The 21596-nt window shown below is 39.1% G+C and overlaps 1 protein-coding gene and 1 long non-coding RNA gene across 2 annotated transcripts in view; both read right to left on the reverse strand.

Moving 5' to 3' along the window:
- The window catches only part of VEGFD (vascular endothelial growth factor D), a 30746-nt gene extending 29489 nt beyond the window's left edge, over window positions 1–1257 (reverse strand). Inside the window, exon 1 of the mRNA XM_059839807.1 lies at window positions 547–1257. Within this exon, the coding sequence (XP_059695790.1) occupies window positions 547–636 (90 nt within the window). The 5' untranslated portion in view covers window positions 637–1257. The remainder of the gene's footprint in view (window positions 1–546) is intronic.
- A 964-nt stretch (window positions 1258–2221) lies between these two features.
- LOC132323952 (uncharacterized) overlaps window positions 2222–21596 on the reverse strand; it is a 45634-nt gene continuing 26259 nt past the window's right edge. The window contains exons 2-3 of the long non-coding RNA XR_009485477.1: window positions 19318–19381; window positions 2222–18181 (exon numbers count right to left, since the gene is read on the reverse strand). This is a non-coding gene — a long non-coding RNA (uncharacterized LOC132323952). The remainder of the gene's footprint in view (window positions 18182–19317; window positions 19382–21596) is intronic.

The following is a 21596-nucleotide window of genomic DNA, read 5'->3' on the forward strand; positions in this document are numbered from 1 at the left end:
TTCCAGACAATGTGCTTTATATTTATTAGTTGCTGTTTATTTTAAAATCCTATATAACTTTTTCTAATGAAGGAAAAAAAAAATGCTCCTCTGATATCTGCCAAACAAGTGAACAACTGATGAACACATGTTCTTACAGGGAAAATTTCAATGCCAGCCAACTAATTCCTGCAATTATAAATACCTGAAATAAAAAAAGTGTATTTACCAAATATTGTAAATACTCTGACTCATGCTTCTTTTTCAGAATTTTCTTTTATTTTCCATGACTGAAACTAAATTTTAACTCAAGAACAAAGTATACAACAAGTACTTAATAACTAGTAAAAAAGTAATAAAATATTAAACAGAGAATATGGATTTAAATTCCTTGTAGATTCATTTTCCTCTATGGCTGCTAAACATCTCTGCAACTAAACCATCACCAAACAAAAAAAACAACAATCCATTACCAAAACAGCAAGAAACCTACCACCTTGCACATTAAATGCTGCTAATTCTGAAAATTTGTGTTATTAAGAATCACAGTAAATAAAGTTCACTTACCTTTACAGAACCATTCTCATAGTCAGATCCTTGCAGCAGATGTAGAAAAGAAATTATGAAAATATTCACAGTTGCCCACGGTTTGTACATTCTGGTGTTTAAAATCCACAGGTTACTGCGCAGTCGTTGTTGTACAGCTGGAAGTGTCTCTTTCAAAAGGCATTTCTCTACCACCAACACAGAAAAGCTTCCAGATTTTCTCTCATAAACTCACAAAGGATTCCAGCATCTGAGAGTAAGTATCTGTCTCTTTGCTGCTCAAAACAATTGTAAGTTCCTCTAGAGAATGTAATTTCTTAGAGCAGATCTTAGATACACTTGAAATAAAATCATGATAAGGTTTTAAATAGATAGATATCTGTTCGTGTACACATACACACTCACAAGCGATCAGGTATGGATTCCAGTTAATGAAGTCAGTATATCTTCCATCAGGACACAAGGAGACATTCCAAATTCATCTGTGGTCCAGAGAATGTAAGAAATCTGCTGGATTCTGTGCTCGGTGTTACAGCAGGCTTTTAAGATGGTAGTGTAATGGCCAGTGTTTGGAGCCGAGAGCTGTAATCCAACTCTGTATGAAAACTTTTTTCACAACCTTCATGGAAGCTTGCAGAAGCATGTGTCTTAAATCTGATACAGACTTTGGCAGTAACACAGGCAAATTTTGGCTCAAATCCCATTTTCTTCCTACCAATAGCATAGCAGTTTTTAAACTAACTGATGCAATCTAGACTCCCATTATTTTAAAGGAGATTACCTGAAACATGAAACTTTAGCACACGTTCTTACACCACACACATATTTTATGTTACTTCTCTGAAAGAAAAAAAAAAAAAAGAGGGCGGGAAAAGAAGAGAGAAAGACTTTCTTTCATGTGTTCTGTCTTATGTGTCAGAGGGGTTTCTGAATAAATTTTAAAAAGCAAAGTTAAGAACTATCTCTGACAACAAACAAGATTGTGACTTTTTAAAAGAAAGCACATGAAGCTGCAGCATAAAAGGACAAAGTATCTTTTTATTGCAACAAAACACAACCAGCATTTCTGCTCCAAGATAAGTACGTATTTTCTCTGTATATTCCTGCAGTTTAAAACAAAAATTTAAAAACAAAGATCAATAATTTAAAATTATAGCAGGGACAAAGACTCCAATAATTATAGATGTTAAATCTATATTGCTGTACTCATATATATTGTGTTCAGAAGAAGAGTTCCACTCTCACAGGTTTTAGTGTTTGCAGAATCAGACTCCACAGTTGTTAACATAAAACAGTCAAGTACATAATACTTCAGAGTCCTGGTTTCCTACCTCTGGTGTCCAAACAAGTGCTGTTTTAAATGCAAGTTACACTTCTCTACTTACCCTTAGTTTGAATAATTTCTTCTTCAGTATTGACCAAAAATGGACCTTAGCAAGAAAATAATTTTAATCCAGATTTCCAGTTGTTGTCTGTTAACTGTCTTTAGGTTTTTAAAAAATGTATGTAACTCTATTAATTTTTAGCTTTGTCTTTTCCCACTTGATTTGTGAAAGCAATCTATTTCTCTTTTTTTTCTTCTTCCCCCACCCACCCCACACTGGTTAGTCCAAGGACAGCAGGAATTTCACCTCTTTGAAATGAGAGTGAAAAAGCTGCTTTGTCAGTGTACCTGCTGCTCCCCCCCTACCTCCTCTGCCCCCAGCTGCCAGAGATATTCACACAGTTTTGCACAGCCCACGCTACGAGGGCCATCCTGTGTCTGTACTGTGGGTTATAATTAACATTCTTTAAACTATTTCATTCATCATTTTAAATTATTGTGTTATCTAATGCTTACATACCGTGACCTTGACCTCATTTAATGTCTCTGGTTTGCTTCTCATACTGATGTCCATCCCCTTGAGGAGCTGAAAGCCTGCTAAAAGGAATGGATATGCCTCAGCCTCGGGTGCACAGCTTCCGAGTAAAGGATCAAACCAAAAATGACCTCTGTGGGCTTAGGACTACATGAAAAAAACTTTATATCAACCTGCAGATAACTGGAGGGAGTGTCTGGCCATACTCACCTTGCATTTAAGGGATCATTTGGAGCACAGACCTGGAACCACAGGAGAGCCAAGAAGCGATATGTGCCTCCACAGGAGGTGAGTGGGATCCTTACACAGCCTGTCTCCAGCACAGCTCAGGGATGAGCTGCTCTGTTCCCTGGTAGGGCTGGTGCCAAATGCCCACAAACTGCCCTTAAGGAACTCTAAGCAATCTAGCATTAGACAATTAAGCCTGTTTGGTTTGGAAATGTTAGAGGGAAACACCTCTGTAGTGTTTTCTGTATGTTGTAGTTCATCGCTCTTACTTACCAAATTCACCTCTGAATTACAAATTACAGTGTTTGGGAAGACCAGGCCTGTATCTTTCTCAAAGCAAACCATTCATCAGAAAAGGTCACCCACCTCTGAATTCAGGGGGCTTTTTGGCAGGAAGACTGAGCTGACCCTCAGGCACTGAATCAAACTCGTTTATACAAGAGGAAGTTAGATGCTGCAGGCAGAACATAAAATTACCCAGTCTCTCCCTTAGGACTCAGACACAAAGACTAGCAAATAAAGGAAAAAACCCTCTTGTTAGCTGCAGAGGATTTTAAAGCTGGTTCAAAGCTGCTAGTGAAAGCAAAGGCAAAGCAAGAGAAACCAGCTGATAGGACAGGAGAGCAACTCAGATAATGAATTTCTGGGAAACTTTTTTCACCATCTCTATCACTGTGCTCATCCCATTCCCTATGGTTCTTGTCTCTCTCTTCAATTCCAGATAAGAATCAGTTCTCCCTTCAGTACCACCTCAGCTCTGCTCCTTACACAGCTTTCTTATGATTTTTCCTGCCTAGTGTTTGAGAACAATTTAAATACTTTTGTGTTTGAGCTCGAATCTCAGAAGTATGATGGGATTATATTGCAGACTGCCTGCAACAGCAGTGAACAGATTTGCTGTCTGGCCAGACACCTTTGTTTTCATTTAACTTATGAACCTAAGTTAACAATACACACACTCTAGTTTCTTCTTTTATCTCAGTTAGCTGTTGGAGAGCCACCTGCTCAGTTCTGTGCAGGATTTGGGGTTTGTACTTCTTTTGTGATATGTCTAAAAAGAGGCTTAAATAAAATTTATATGACTATTTAAATTACTTTTGTAACTGAATAATCAGCTCCACAAACATCAGCAATGCTAAATACTGCACAATGAAATGAAATTTCAAACATTTATGCCACCTTTGGGTAAGCAGCTAATACATTAATATTGTGGCAATGAGTCAGCTCTTCGCAAGAAGAGCCTAACATTTTGTTTAGTTAAATCTGTTTCTAATGTTGATCAACACTGATGTCTGAAACTGATGAACAATACAGATTAAAACTTTAAAACTATTTATCTACAGGTATTATGTATGATTTTTTTCAATAACATTTGAAGTATGAGTCTTTCTTCCAAAGTAATAGTCTGACATTGCACAGAAACCTGGAATCACTGATTCCTATTGTCTGCTTTTGTGATGGAAGAGAACATAAAAATGACCCAGAACTTGGTCAATGAATGGATTAATCATCATTTCTTGGTACTTTTATGATAGGACAGGCAGACCAAGTGCAGTATATTTACTAGGATTCCTCACCATGATTCGGGATTCTATATTTGGACTTTGCTGCACATAAAGAGAAATAAGGCCAGTACAGATGACTAAAACTAAACAAAATCAGCAAGATATTTAACTTGTGCATTTCTTGCATGCATGCACACCCAAGGAACAGAAGAATTTTCTGACAGTGCTGAACAGCTAATGGTTTTCAAGCTGAAATCTTTTCAGGTGAGACAGTAAATTCCTTCAGTAATCTGAAAAGAACTTAGACCTGCAGAAAGGCCTGGACTAGTGTCATTATAAGCCATAAAATTTAAAAGGGAACACCTCACACAAACAAAAAATTCTTCATTTGGAAAAATTTAACAAAACACCAAAGGAAGATATTTCAGGTTTTTAGCACAAGAGTAAACCATAAATCAATAGGACTACTTAGATAAGGGAAGGTTTGTGAGGATATGCCCTAAATAAACTCCAATTAAATTGATCAGTTTGCAAAGTTGAAATTGGAGATAAATAAAGGAAGTTCGTAGCCTTTACTTCAAAAAAAGTATTGTTTCATCAGCTACTTCATGTAGGGGGATACAATATAAGAAATTAAAGGTAGTATAGAAAGTAATCTTACCCCTAAGGAATTGCAGCTGAGCCAATTATTAGAGATTGGGAACAGGCCTGACTCTAACAGGCTGCAGCTGTAGCCAGTAAGAAGAAGTGTGTTATAAAAGAGTGGATTGGTTAGGTGAGAGGGACCTGGAGCTGGTTGGCTGCTGTGAGAAAGGGGAAGTGTCAGTGCTTAGAGGAGCTGCCTACGAGAAACATCAAGGAGGCAGGAAACTCTAGCAATATGGAACCTTTGCAATACAATGACAGCAACTTCAGACTTGAAAGCTCCACACCATTAGAGGTTCCAGTATGGCACAATGCTCAGAACAGCATAATTCTAAATGAAGGTCATTATGTATTTTCAAGATGATTCTATAAGTAGACCTGTATATTTCCTCTAACTAATTCATACACCGAGGAAATTGTTTTCTTGAAAACTACATAGAAAAAGAAAAATTGGGAGGGTTTATAAAATATTGCAAACAAGGATCTAACTTAGATTTAATAAACACTCATGACATAGCAGTTATATGGCAACCCTCTCACTTAACATACGTTATTAAATAAATTATCAATTAGTTATTAAATTAAAAATATTTTTGAAATAAAAAAATCATTTATTAAAGTGGCTACTGGTATCAGAAATTTCTGAGAAATAGTGGAATACTTGAAACATCACACTAATGCTAAGCTGGATTTCTAGAATTTAGGGGAGAAAAAGAAAAGCCCCATGCACAGTATCTCAGATTCAGAACACAAGGAGACTCTGCCAAAGCTAGGCTAGTGGAGTGATGGGGACAGCACCACAGAGCCAGATCCAGAGGTGTCCCTCTCACCAGCCCCAACACTGCTTCATCTCCTCAGGTTATTCTTTAGTTAATTAGATCATATAACTGTCTGCTTGCTGCAGCAAACTGGAGCTCACAGCAGGATGCAAAACCGGCTGGGGAAGAGGGGAAATCCCGCAGGGTGCCTCCGCTGCGCTCCGGGCTGGGTGGCTAAACTGCTATCCACACCTTCATCTAGCTGGCTGAAAGTTCACCAGGGAATGTCTACACAGGCTACAAACACACCCTTGGCTGAAGGGCAGGCATACTCCCAGCCCTCCACAGCATCCCCTGGCTCAGTCCTCCCCTGCTCCAGGGAGGGACGCCCTTGTTAATGGAGGAGCGCTGTCAGCAAAAGGCAGATACAAATCACAAACAAACACTGTTTATTGAGCTTTTGAGAGATGTAAACACCGTGTAGCTGCTCTGGTTTTGAATAGGCTCTGCCTTAACCTCATGAAGAGCACAGCTGCCTTGTTACCCTTCAGTAGTTCACATTTGTAATATCTAATGCATGGAAAGACAGAAAAACTCTCTGGGATGGCTGCTGTGCTGAGCAACAACTTTATATCAAGTGTGAAGAAATTTGTGCTTCTTTTGTCTCAGTACTTCCTTTGTGTCTGTTTGGGTAACTCCAACTTCTAAGAAGCCTAATCTACACAAAGATACATGATCCAGAGAGCAAGAGCTCTCTCTGGATTCCTGTTATTCATATTTATCTTCAATAATGGGAGCTCTGTGTCTGCTTGTCTTCACATCCATCTGTGTTTACATACCGCTTAATGAGGGCACAACTGAAACAATAATCAAACTTTAATTACAAAGATGTGTAGTAGCTTTCATAAGCCTTTGTTTCACTTGTTGTTTCATAAGTTCTCATTTCTTTCTACAGAGATGTGGGAGAAGCTGAACATAAAGATGAAACAGGTCTTGCAGTTAAGGAGAAGAAAGGGAAAGGAAAAGGTGGGGAGGTAGGGGATAGGTGAAGCAGAAGAGAGAGAAGGAAGGAGAAGAGGAACTCTGACTGGATGGTATCCTTCACATCTTCCATTGACTGTAGCCAGGCCCTTGCCTCCAGACTGACTGTGAAGCACTGGCTGGTGTTCAGGTACATCTGAGGTTCACTGTCAGGTCTGAAACAGTTCACAAAGCCAAGGCAGGAAGCAGTTACCAAGAGGATGGATTCAACATCCAGAGTTCAATGGCTACATTCAGTCTGAGGCTTCATCCTCAGCTACTGAACAGCAAGAAAAGGAAGTGTAACTGCAAAGCACAGTGAGTATCCAGATTACAGAATCCTGAAGATGTTGCAAGCAAATCAAATGAACTCACGGGTTCTTGTAAGGAAGACAATAATAATACGTTCTCATTTTCTCCAGCACACGTGGCACTGTTGCTAAATTGCCCTGGGAATTGAGGTATGCACAGCCTGCACCAACTTGTGTAACTGAACAGACATTGGTTGTACTGTGCACATCAAGCCCAGAATTTCTCAAGAGACAGATGTGACTGCAGGTGATATCAACATCCTAAACCTTGCAGTCTCTGGTGATGTCTTGAGCAAGTTCAAATGGCAGAGCAGTATTACAGCTTGAACTTCAAACATTTACTTTCTTCTCATCCTGTAGAGTCTCACAGCAATATAATTCAAGTGACTGTAGAGTGCATGGTGCCAAAGAGCAGCTACAAGACATCAAGGAAACATCTTTTACATGAGAAAAATCCTCATTTATTCTAGTGACTATTGTATTCTCAGAGGTTGAAAAGCAACTATATGTTATGGGACTGAAGAGTTAACGCAAATTTGTGCAAATTTTTCATAAGCAGTTGCCACACAATCACCTTCAAGTGCTCCTGGAGAGCTTCACTCATGTTATCACAACACTCCTTGAAGGAAGGCAGACTTGGTGTCAGGAGTGGAAAATGTAAGGTTAGTTTCATCTTTGCACTTCACACACCAGACTAGAATTTGCCACTGGCTCCCACAAGCAGCTGGTGGAACTGTAGGCATAACTTTCTCTATCAGAACAGAATATAAATAGTCTCACAGTCACATCTAATCACAATTGGCTTTTGGACTTTTTCTAGACTTTCTAATCATATCCAGTCTGCTTAAAAAAAGTTATTGGTTAAATGCAATACAGAATACTTCAAGTTCAAGTGTCTGGCCAAGTTCCAAGGCTCAGATTTTTCTTGCTTCTTTGTTCTGATGTCCTGTCAGGGAGATGTGGCCATGAAATAAGAAGAAACAATGCCCTGGCAGCAGTTTCTGTGCCAGAGCCCCAGACTCTTGACCCAGTGAGTACAGCCAGAGGATGCTGTGAAAACATCCTGGCTCTCAAGGCCAGCAAGGAACTCCAAGGCTAAGTCCCACACAAGACAGCCTAAAGATACCTTTAGTCACCCTCCCTGCCTCTTTCTGTCTTCATTGAACACAAAGAAGCTTTTTGGAGGAACTTTCAGCATTAAAAAGTCTTAGGAACAATGGCCATTGCCCAGAATTTCTCCTAAACAGAGTCTTCTGCTCCTCATATAGCTATTTTCACAAATAAAGGCTACTAAATGATCAGAGAAATCAGGCAGAGAAGTAGAAGATAAAACATTCAGAGGCAGAAAATTTTGTTACAAGTCCAAGGATAACTTGTATAAGTCCAGGGAAGTAGGACAACAAGAAGGTGATGAGGAATGGATTTATACTTTTATTTTCTACAGGTGATTTCCCTACTTACTTCTGTAGCACCCTGAAGTGTCATCCTTGGAGCAATATGTACGTACATAGCAGATGGTCAGAGAACCAGTACAGGGTTTAGCATAATTCTCCTTGCAGGGAACATCCCAAAAGTGTGCACACAGCCATTGCAAAGCACTGAAAGTCAATTTCAGGACTTATACATATCTGAGGATGCTTTAGGGTAACAACAGTTCAGTAATGTGAAAATAAAATCCTTTTGGTGCAACTTAGAGTTTGAGGATAAAATGGGTATTATTTACATTTTGTTTTGCTGCTTTGACACTCTCAGATACTAGGCCAATAAAAGGACAAATCAGCTCCCTGACATCAGCAGGGGAGAATAGATGAGATCTCTGTTGAATGTTTAGATAAGAAAATATATTCTTCAAAGTGTGTATGTTGCAAAGTTAATCTCTAGCTCTAATAGGAGGATTTTTTGACACTTAAAACACAAAAGCAGTTTTGTATTTTTGCAAGAAATCCCCCATTTCCTGTTTTTATTACATCCTGTTGCTGCCAATAATGTGTAAGTGCAAACACAGTCTGTCAGTCTCACCCTATATCTTTCCCATTGAAGACAAAATAAAAGATGGCTTGGCTAACAGAGTTTTCATCCCCATGTTGTTTATGCTGCTCCAGCTCTGCTGCATGCAAGATCCAATGAACATCTCAGATCCATCATTCTCTGGCCAGTCATCTGTGTGAAACAAACTACTTATCTCTTACTTATCCCTCATGCCCATCCACTGCAGACATCGGGGTTCAGGTGCCCTCAAGGCTTCTCAGAGGACAGGAGGTGCCCTGAAGCAGCTCAGAGAGTGCCCTGACATTGATTCATCTTGGAGCCTGCTGGTCTCACACCCAATGCAAACTTGTTTTTCTAGGGGTGAGACTGCTGCCCCCACATCTGCTCACAAGTGTAGGAGTCTGCACTTCTGCTCAGGTAACACAGAAAGCTGGATGGATCCCCCACCAGGAGCAGTGCTGTAGAGGAGAAGAGCTCACTTGGCCATATAAACTGTGAGGTTTTAATCAGAATGTTTTCTAATGTCACAAGAGCTCTGAGAGACCCCCTTATCCATCTGGGAATTAGCCTCTTGTTGGTATTTGATGAATATACCATGAACTTAAGCCTCCAGCACTGCCTTTTGGCCAGGGTATTCATGAAAAATCCTCCAAGTTCAGAAGGGCAGCCAGAGAACAGAAAGCAAACCTATGCTGCTTAAAAGGAAAGGGGAAAGACAAGAACAAAGTGAAATGATGAGATATTTATTCTTAAGTCCATATCAACTGCTGTATTATTCTGTAAACGCATTGGAGAAATTTTAAGTTAAAATTTCCAATTAAGGAAAAGGGAACACTATTTAGATTCTGAAACAGGAGTTACTTATTTAAAGAAAAAAAATTAAAATAAATAAATAAATAAAAAGCAAAGAAAGCAGGCAGACATGAGTCCAAAGTAAATTAAACCTTAATTACTCAAAAGCTCTCTGGGAATAGATCACTGCTGTAACATGTTGAAAAACAGTAATAGTTAACTTAATATGAAACTTTGGACAGGTTTTAAAACACTGAAATAAAGCCCCATAATGTGCTGCACCTAAATGTACCTACATCTTCAATTCTGGCTGCTCTGCTCTCTTCAGTTTGACAGAAAATCTTCAGTAACAGTCTTCAGACAGGTAAGATTTTAAAGAGCTGAAGATGTTGATCTTTTTGGGCTCCATGAAAGACACTAAAAAGCAGATTTTAATCCAATAAGCAGGTTTTAATCAATTTATTTTTTCTGGGAATTGACTGGGAGCTAAGAATATCTGTTAGATATTAAAGAGGCAGTGGCAGAGGGTTGAGTATTGGATCTCTGCTCCTCTGCCATAGGTCACAGTCACCTTGCTCCATGGTCCTGTTTTGGACCACTGTAGTTAGCTCACTCCAAGGTTACACCCAAGAGTGGTTCTGGCAATAGATCATTCCAGAGATCTCTTTCCAAGGCTGAAGCAAGGGGATTCCCTGATTCCCCTCACACAGAGCTTTACAAGCAGGCTTTGCTTCTTCAAACATGCACAAGTGTCTTCCTGCCATGCCCCAAGGCATGCTACATGCATAATTATGATCTAATAATTAGGTCATTAAGGATAATAATGTTTAAAAAGTCTTTTAAAAGGGATAATTATTTCTTAAAGCCCCAGGAACATCACATGCAGCTTAGAGGAGATTTCTGGCCAAATGCTCCATAGCCCAGATTCAGACAAGCTGCTGTCAATCCTGATGGGGTGGCCCAAAGCACTCTGGACAAGTGTCTTGTCCTCAGGGAGAGATCCTGTCCTTCTTTTACTCAAAATCCCACTAATAGTCCAAGGGACTCCCTGAGGCTTATGAAATATGTGCTATTAGGAATGTTCTGGGCAGATCTGAATCTTCACTGGCCTTTGATACAAGCAATGTTACTTGATGATACTTCCCTGATTTTAATTATCTTCTGCTATTGAGGGACAAAAGCAAGTACAGTAAACACATTTCAATGGATAATTATTTAGGAATCTTTCTGCCAAGCTGGGCTTCCCAGTCAGAATATTTCTGTGGCATGCATAAGACCCCACCCACCATTTTTCTGCCTACAATAAAGAGCCCTCAGCATAAAAGGAATCGGAGCACAGCAAAAAATCAGATGAGACAGAGGGTGAGAGGATCCCATCCTGATGTAGATTCATGAAGAACCATAATGACTGACTGAGGCTGTCTACTTTGCTTCCCCAAAGAGAAACTATTTCCCTGTTTCAGTCTTACAGAAGATCCCCAAGGCTGGAAAAGTAGGCCAGACACAAAAGAAACTCATCTGGAGAATAGTTAGCATGCTAAGTGTAACTACAGACCTATTATTGCTGTCCTTTTGTCCTATTTTTGGGAAAAGGCACTTTGTTCTGGGATAGCTACATTTTTATAATAGCAAAAGAGAAATGATCAGTCCAGGTGAAACTAATCCTGGTGATGTCAAAGAAAAAGGTCCTCTTTAGAATTCCAGCTTCAAATTTAATGCAGAGGCTGAAGGATTGATGTGTATCATAAAAATTAAGAAAAGTATGACCAATTAATGAAAGACACAATCATTATCAAATATTTAGGAGCTTTCTGATCTGAAATACTGAGAGTAGGTTTGTAAATTTATACTTCAAATGCTGCAAGGAGGCATCAGGAAGGTGATGCACCAACACTTATGGCTTATGGACACAATGTCAGCAACTCTCATCTTAAATCTTATTCAGAAATGTCCTTCAGACCACAACCATTAGGGCAGAAATACCTTGTCCTCAGACTGAGCAGTCATTGTCAGTCAATGCACTATAGTGAAGTTCAAGTTTTGTTTAGCATCATCAGGATCTTTGAATAAAAAAAACATTTAAATAATAAAGTAAATGCAGGAATCAGGCTGTATGTCCTTTCTAAACACTTCTGAAATTTTTTTTTCTCAGAAATGTGTATGTTACTCTTACAATCCATTTAAAACCCTTAAAAGATATTTTTTTTCCCTTGAATACATCCAGATTGACTCTTTCTTAGTGTTGACTGGAAGAAGGTTTTTTTCTCTCTTCTTTTAAGACAGATATGAGCAAACAGCCTTTTCTCAAACACCAGATATGAAGGATGGCCACAAATCTTTTGTTGTTGCATGGACTACTGGTCTCCACTGTCTCTCCATCTCCATTTAACCATTAAATACCATTTTTCAAAGCCACATATAGGACTTTTTATGTAGTAATCTGAAAGGGCATATGCACTCCTTGGAAAATTTATTTTCTCCTGTCCTTTCTGAGAATTCTAAATTGCACATCATTACTACAACTTTGCCAAAATATTGAACTTTTGACTTTATATGAGATCATTTTTCCTTTCCTCACTTTTCAAAGGGATGGCTGGAAACAGCAATGTTGTGATATGAAAGATCATTTCTGATTACACATAAATGTGGTTTCTCTGGCCTGTTGCTGGGCTGTCATTTGTCTTCATGGTTAAATGACAGAGCTTTGTCTATAGTCCCAGACACTGAAGTCAGTTTACAAAAATGGGGAAAGCTAGCTATATAAAGATAGATTACATATGTAAAACATGTTGCTATTTATACATAAATTGCTTACAAAAGATTTGCAGAGTAGCATCAAAGACAATTACATAAATGTTCACAGGCAATTTTTTTGATACATTATGAACACGGGTTTTTTTTGTAAATCAAAATGTTTCAAAAGACAAAATACATATTACATGTCTTTCACTTATAAATACAGCCAAATCAGATAAGAAATATTTTCCATTGCTAACCTGGGCCAAGAATGCTAACTAATAGCACAGTTCACAAGGGTCTCTCTGAAAATAGCTGTTCTAAATATGTGGTTAGATTAGGCTGTCTAAACATTTGTAAGAGCTCAAGGAAAGCTATCTGGAAAGGCTATCTTTCATTTCTAATTGTAATATTTTCATAGGGTATGACTTTTATTGGCTACCACATTTAATCCCCATTGACTCTGCTTCCCTTCTTCTAGTACTGAGGATTAAGCAATAATTCCCACCATCTTGAGACACACAGACCAGACCAATTAAACTGTAACACACATATTGAAATTCTGATTACTGCTTCATGTTTTGGTTGGAAGTATTGAGCAGACTTACAGATTGCCCTAAATCTCCTAGCAAGGGAATAAGAACTGCAGACATGAACATGGAAAAACTGTCCCTGTGCTCTGATGATCCTATTCATCCATTGATGAAGAGAGCACAGGAAAGCTGAGCAGTCAGAGGCTGCAATACAACATCTAGGTCCCTCTCCTGGGTTGGGCACTGTCAGGGGCACATTTTCCCTCTAGGTTGTTCTCTGTGGGTGGCCCCTGCCCTCCCCAACAATGTGCAGGCACGCAGCCCCACAGAGATAAAAGGGCGGAGAGCACTGGGCCCTAAATCAGTTCCAGCAGGTGGGAGAACAGATCTGATATATAACATTGAGCATGTAAATAACAATCTCATAATACAAACCTCTTCTGTGGGCATTTTTCTTTAAAGCACAGTGGTGTCTACAGTGCTCAGACACTGAAGAGGAAATGAAAGCAGTAAGCTGTCAAAACACCAGCACGTTGTTCTGCTCAACCACAGGCTTTTGTTGTTTTTATTAAGTGCAGCATCTCACATACTTGCAAATTTTGTCATCTTGCCGTTTGCCACAAATCTTGTCCTCTTGGCGTGCACCAGAGTGCTGCTTTTGGAGAGCTGAACAGAAGCTTCAAGGAGAGTTGAATTCAGATTTACCAACCATACACAGAGCCAGCCGTGGTATGAATAAAGGTTATCAACCCTAGAGTACAATTAAACACCAAACCTATGTGTAATATACAGAGCTTTAGGAAACAGATAGAGAGGACATCAGTGAACTGAACTGAATGGTTTCATAGACTTGGTCAGTGACCCCCAGATGGGTCTGTGGTTAAAGTCTGTAAGCCTTTGGTGCTGCAAGAACAGATTTAGAAAAGTGTCTTTTCTCCTTGATTCCAACCTCCCAGACAAGGCAGTGTAACAGACTGGGAGTATTCTTACTGTTGCCTTATGGCTCACTTGCAGTCAGCAAGGTAATTTTGGACAATGACTGACTTCCATAGGAGAGTGTAGCAGCTCCTTCAAAGGCTAAGTGTACATTTGTGTGTGTGTGTCAGCCCTACCAGACAACTGCAGCTCTGTGCTACTCCTCTGTTCTGTGCATATAGAATCTTGCACAAATGTGCTCAGAACAAGCACCAGAGTAAATATCAACCCAGCCTTTCCAGATTTGGCTGTGGGAGCCTAACAGTCCTGTGCACTGAAAATCTGAAGCCTCACTTAGCTTCTGAAACTGCTTGCACTGAGCCAAATCACTCTCTATTTAAGGAACTTATTGGTACCTATAACTGGATTCATTTCCTCTAACTATGGATTTTTACAAACAAGTGTATGAGTGTCTCAGACCAAGCACATGCATGTGCTTTGAAATGAGGATGGCTCTCCAGTGAGTCTGTTTGCCTCCACTGTAGCAGTCTGGTGTGACTGGCTCCGGTGCAGGTGGATTCAGTCCTCACTGTCACAAGCAACTCCTTCAGCTGTCATTGAGCCCTGTAATAAAACACTGTTTTCCAGATGCATTTTTCTTCTGCCTCTCATATACTGCCCGGAAAATGTCAATTTCCTAGAAACATTTTGAATTATTATGCCACAAGCCAATAACTTACTACTTGCAGAATTCACAGCGTATCCCATCTGGGGTTGTTGCTCCATGCAAATTGAAATATTTGTGTCCTTCTTTTCTCAAGGTGAAATGAGGGCTCCCAAAATTTTCTGCAGGTCCCTTAGGCTTGCAGATATTCTATCAATTTCTTAAATAACTTCAGATTAACTAATAACTCTTTATGCCTTAGTTGCTACCCTGTAGCATTCACCTCTAGCAAAAGATTTCCCTTTAGATCAGTTTACTCCCTATTTTATTCAATCTGTTTGTTTTGGTATTACATTGTTTTCACCTTTGAAAGCTTCCCTCCATCATTATTATTACCACGTTTTTTCCAAGGTATGCAGGCTTCAATAGAGATTCCTTAAAAGTAAGGAATCAGCTTTTGTTCTGTATTGAACAAAATACTGCACTACTGCTGTGAGAAATGATTACATTCAGTAGAAAACATCATTTACTATCTGAGATGTAGAGTAGTTTTACTGGAGATGCTATTCCAAATATTACGTACACATTGGGTAAATTCCAATACTCCTCAACTGGAGTATTTTTTCTCTAGTATCAGAACACATTAAAAGTAGCTTATTTTAAAATATTAATCAAATTCTAAAGCTAAGTGTCCTTTGCACATTTTTCCATGCTTTGATCACCAATCCAGGTGAGTTAATATTGCAATCAAATTATAACTTAGCACTAAAAGGATTTTTGGTGTGTCAAATTTTCAATTAATACCACAGTGAGAAACATTCATATGTAAATAAGACACACACATTCACTAACTACTTAACAAGCCAATAAATATTTCAGTTCTATTTTGGAATACATTTGGTATCAGGAATATATCTGCAGTAAATCAGTTGATGGGAATCCCTCTATATTATACTGACCACATTTTCTACATTCCCTTCACCTGCCATGTGCAAGAAATCATTTTTCTTGGTGATCACCTCTGACAGCAGGGAGAGGTATAGTCCTTAAGTACTGAAATTCTCAAAAATGTACTCTCATGCCTTTCACACCTCTTTTTTTCCCATTCCAACCATTTTTTATAATTAAAGTTCATCATTTTAAAAAGGAAGGGTATACCTCAGTAATTTTTTTCCCCAGCTCATATACTTTTAAGGCTAGAAATACATAAACTCCATGTCTCTTTAAAAACTACTTATCTCCATCAGCAGTTAACTCCCAAGTCAAGGCCTGATTCCCAAACATCACTACAGACTCTGAATCCCTCATTTGTGAGCATCTGTTGACACCAGGTCTCATGTGCTTGCCTTACACACTGACTGGGTGCCACACCTGCACCTGAAGCCAGGCTGCAGACTTGGCTCAATACATTTGGCTGATACCATTCTCCAGAGTCACGGGAGAAAGTTACAGCAACTCAGATCTCCAAGGATAATTATAACCCTACAGCAGAGTGCTGCATCCTCCCAAATGATTTATTCTCAGAAAGGTACTCCAGGATAAAGAAACGTCTTCCAGCTTTTCTATCAGATGAACTCTTGATTGGGAAAACTGAAAGGACTTGACCTATTTGTTTTGCTTGGTATTGCTTAATTTTGCTTTTCTCTCACCTAGAGCAATGACAATATATCAGCCTTATCTGGTTTGGCTTCTATTTTTGTTCTTATCTGCAATTCTGAATTATCATAAGTTAACTGCAAACTATTATATTTTGGCTGCAAAGAGGTAGGAAAATCATCCTACCATAATTTCTAAAATTTATGGGACCATGTTCTGTACTTTTAAATGTTTAAAGAAATTATTTTTAAAATCACTCAAATCCTGGAACTAAATTTTACATTACATTGTTCACTGAAGAGTGCTTGTGGCAAATGGAATGCAAAATGCTTCCCTTCAATATATCATGTCCACCATCAAACAAACAAATCTGCCAGAAGTGATAAAACACCTGGTGAAAAATTAGACCAAAGTTAATAAAAACCAATAATCTTGCTGTGAAGCTGCAATATAAAGAACTTTAGGATGTCACTTCTATTTGAGACATATCAACTAAAGTAACTACAGTTTTAGCTAGAGTATAAAAGAGAGTCTCATAAAAATTGTCAAGCAAATCAAACCTTACCTTATTTTGGGTTTCATTAAGGTAAGACATTACACCAATTCTTACTCAGCATTTTGAAAGCAATTATCTCTTGTGGAAATTGTAATATGTAGAGACAGAAGAAACACAGGATGACTCTTTTTAAAAGGATGAGGTGTACCTATATGTGTGATTAAATTCAAAATCCCCATGATATTGAACTTACCTCAAAAACAACAGGTCAAAAGTGACTTGGTTTATGGCAGCTAGAATACTCCTGACCCACCTCCACTTACTGCATTCATGCATTCACAGAAGGCTGGGTTAGAAACTCTCTCTACAAATATGCATGGAGCTGTCATCATGCAAGAATAGATAAGTGTATTGTGATTAAAGTGATCTGCTAAATCAGAGCCACCATCTCCTAACTCATTCACAGCTTGAGTTCATTCATGGATAACCTTGTTACCCTAATCCTTTGCTAGTGTAAAATATTTGCTCACTAGGTTCCTGTTATACACATGCCATGATCATCTCCAGTCATTCTTCCAGCAATCCAGGGCCAAGATCCAGCATGCTGATTACAGCAATGGAATACAATCCTGACCACTCATCTACAGGCCTATTCATACACACCTGTATGATGCATTTAATGTGTAATTTGGGGTGATTCACTACACCCAGCTTCCCATCTTTATTGCTCTTCTAATATGTAAGTAATTTGTAACCTATGACCATAAAGACAAAAGAGTTCTTTGGATGGGCTACATGCTCATAATTATTAACTTTATTCCTCATCCGACATTTTTATTTGAAAGCAGCTAAAAACTAAATTTTGTACTGCAAATGAAATTGATTTCTGGTGCAAACCAAATCCAAGGCCGTAGATAGTAAGGAATTCCCTTTTATAGAGCTAGCAGGAAGAAATGTGTTACAGATGTGAAGGAATTATGCAATGCTGAGATTCTGCTAATCCTGAGGGCAACCACTGACTGCCAGGGCTGGCACATGCTGTGTAGGGAGCTGCTCCCAAGAGGAAAGCTTATCAGCTGGGTGCAGGCTGCAGGATGTGGCCTTGGGTTCTCTCCAAGCCCCGCAGAATGTGCTGCTTTCAAACCCCCAGCCTGCCTTCTGCTGCTCTCGCGCTGTGCTCAAACATCTGTTTTCTATGAGACCAAAATCACTGACCAGCTGTTTAACTCTTGGATGTGCTAGTTTAAAGGAATCATCCCGGCAATTAAAACAACTAGTTCCCTAAAAATTCATCTCCAATGGATGTGCGTCAACTTTTATTTATTTTTTCTTTCCACTCCTATGTGAATTCTCTGATGTTGATGAAATGCAGATTACAAGTGATGTTTTCCCTGCGGTTCTGGGGCACCTGCAACACCCCTGCCTCATGGGGTGGTAAGAGTGGAGTCCAACAGCTGCCTTCCTCAGTACAGAGCTCTTAAGGGAGCCTCCATCCCTCCCATGTGCAGTAAGTTTGCATTATCACTCGAATAATCATTCATGAGCCATCTCCTCTTCTGAGCTGACTGTACCAAAGGTACATTCACATCGTAACATCTTCCCTTGCTACCTAAAAAAAAAAGTAAAGATATTTTCTGCCACACATCGTTTGTATATATTCTTAGTACTCCAGACTGAAGTAAATAGGCATTGCAATCCCACTCTGTTTCTCTTTCAAAGTCTGTCTGTAGTAGATTAATACATGAAAACATCTGATTACCATTAGCATCTGTAGTTAATCTTCTAGTTGCAATCTGACAATTAAGAAATCTACAGAAGCCAAAAAATGAAGGAACAATGAAACAACACACTTGAAATACCACATGAAAAATGTTACTGTTTGAGCTGTCTGTGTTTAAATCTTTCACCCAAATGCCTACTCTTCATCTGTTCTCACATTAATACAGCTGGTATGTATGAAGGTATTTGAAATGCCTCCTCACAAGTTCATACAGCTGACAACTACACCTTTGCTTCTTCTTTTTTTTTTTTTTTTTTTTTTAATTTACACCAAGTGAAACTATTAAGCTGATTAATCAGCATGAATCAAGCAGTTTTCATTCACTAAAGGCATCACAAGCCCAGACTCTCACTTGAGGGTGTTTTGAGCCATCAAGTGCAGGCTTTTCTATGCAGAAGACAAAGTTTCTTCTCTCATCCAGCTCATCATCAGCTGAGACAAAGAAATTCAGTCTTTCTGGTGAGCTTTGACCTTTTGTTATCCAGAAAGCAATGAAGGCCTGACAAAATCAGCTCTGGCGTTAATCCATAATTGCCCATCCAAGGAAACAGGCTCTTTTCAAGCAAGCCACCTCTGAATTATAAAAAGTGTGTTCCTATGCTCCAGTCCAACACCTCAAAGTCACACTTAGTAGGCAAGGCTTACATCTTTCAATTCCTGTTGATTTTCTGTCAGTGGAATTTGAGCTGCTCTGGAGTGCAGTTTTAGATCAATATCCTGCCCCCATACAGAGGAGCCCAGCCCCCATCACACACTGCGCTGCTCTGTCCTGAGAGCAGAATTTGGGAACAGGCAACTGCCTTTTCCAATATGTTACCAAACACTCAGAATGCAGAACACTGCAAAATTAACATGCTTTTCACCCCATAAAAGTGAAATATTTTATCTCATTATGAATGACACCCAGTTCATTATATTTTTCTCCTCCCACTTTTCTCCTCCCACAAAACCAATAACGCTCATACCTGTAAGAAAGTGGTGTGTGCTTGATTTCTTTGTCCAGCTTGAAGCCCAGGTACTTGGATGTGGCTAAGGATAAAGCAAACAGGGAAGAAAAATGTTGTTCATATACTTAGAAGCAAGTTTGTAATTTGTAAGAAGTTTAGGGCCACTATTTAAAATCAGTTTCCTTTGTTCTTTGGAGGGCAGCTGTAATATCCTAGGTAAATGGAGTAGGAATTGAGGAAGATTTCTACATTTTTATCACTATGGCTGTAGTAAAAGAAGCTGTAATGGCAGCTGTATAAACATAATGTGGAAACAGAGAAAAAATAATTGTAAAAGGAAAAGCCAAAGTAGCAAATGGTGGGGGGGAGGAAAAGGGGAAATCCAGCTGAGGCTAACATTCAATACACTTCCTCAGGTACACTAAACTGAAGCATATAATGTCCATTATGAAGGAATGAAGTCATACACAGTAGTTTCATCTTCTTTCAGCTTGACAGCTCCTGCACTACATAATTTTTCTCTGTACTCTTGAAGTATTTATATAACTATGAACTCTTCAGAAGAAAACAAGGAATTTGAAACAAGAGTGAAATTAATAGTATGTATGAAGAAATTACTTTGTTGCTATCACCAATTTGACAGCGATGCAAATAAAGGGAACCTTAGAAAAATTAAAATTCTAACCAATATTATACTTCACTGAAATTGTTATGCTTGTCTTTGTGGATTACTGGCAAACTAGAGGAATCACCACCCTTGGACTGATATTCACTGGCAAAAATATTCAAAGTGTTACATCACACAGTTTTATAACAAAAAAAAATTCTTTATAGAAATCAATAGCAATTGTGAAATCTCATCCGTGCAAGTGATATGACTAGAACTTGAATACATAAATCAAATAAAATATCCATTAGGATAAGCAATGAAGTAATTTTTTTCCAGGGCACGTTTAATTGGCTTAACAATATTTCCAAATGGAAATATTTCTAGTTAAGAGGCAAATCCAGATGCACATTAAGAAAAGCCTTCTATTTCCCTCCCTCCGCCAAATAAAAAGACAGTGTAAGCACATTGCAGTTACACTTTGATGTTTTCCAAAATATACATCAGCCCTCCCCAAAAGAAAAGCAGTGAGAATTCTTTGGAACTTCCTGCAGGGTTGTAGAACAGCCCCAAGGCTCTCCTGCCCTCTCCTCTGCAGGGGAATGAAGGAGCCCAGGTGGTTGTTGGGAGGGACTGAGGCAGCCTTGGTCCTCTGGGCTGTCATGAGCAGGGTGAGAGGTCAGCAGAAGCCTGCCTAGGTTTACATGCTGACAGACGTTTCTCTGTCACCTCTTCCTGAGTGGAGTGCTCCTGCATTTGATCACCTTCTAATTCTTGTAGAGCTTTCTTCTTTTCAAAGTTAACAATTTAGGGATTGTTCCTGGAAATGCTGCTCAGATCACGTCCTTTTCTGAAGGACTATTAAATCTAATGTGCATAGCAAAACCAAGAGCAAATCCCTGAGAAAAGTTGAAGTATCTTAAGGGAGAATCAAATTTCTTCTGAAGATTTCTAGAAAAAAGCTGAAAGCTACTCAAAGCTCAGGAAGCTTTTCAGGGAGCCCCCAAGGCATTGTTTCATCCCCATGCTGTCCCACCCTAAGTTTTCCTCATAACTCCTCACGGACTGCAGAAGGCTTCACATGACAGTGTTCTGTCCATCCACAGCCACAATGAAAAGCAGATATTGAACTGACCAGAATTGCCTGGACAGCAGTAAAGTAGGAGCACAGACTTCTTCTGTGCTCACAGAAATTATTCAAATACATAGTGCATGGTCACAGACATGACCTTTCCTGGTATCTGATGACTGATTTCAGCTGCTGAAATGTCTGTTTGACAGGAAAGTCAGCTGCCAACAAGCAAACAAACAAACTGGACCTGTGTGGGTGCCAGGATGCACAGCAGTTACAGAAAATGTGCAAGAAATCATCTTTCAGCATCTGTGTTCTGCCCAGACAAGACAGGTTGGACAGTCTAACCAGACAGTGGCAAATTCCTGAGCTAAGTTATATGCTCATGGTCATATCAGAGTTGCTTTGAATTGCCTTTTCATCAACTATTTTATCAAAATACTGAGTTGATAATGTCAGTGAAACCAAAATAACATAGTACTTACTGTAGATAATTTCTTGTAGACCTAGCCTGCAGCATTCTTTATTTATGGGTATTGGATAAAAATGAAGTAAATTGAGTTCAGAATTCACAGTGGCAATGCTCTGTGAAACTTAGACTTAATCTAGAGCTGCAAC

Source organism: Haemorhous mexicanus, chromosome 2 (assembly GCF_027477595.1).
Source record: "Haemorhous mexicanus isolate bHaeMex1 chromosome 2, bHaeMex1.pri, whole genome shotgun sequence".
Classification (NCBI taxonomy): Eukaryota; Metazoa; Chordata; class Aves; order Passeriformes; family Fringillidae; genus Haemorhous; species Haemorhous mexicanus.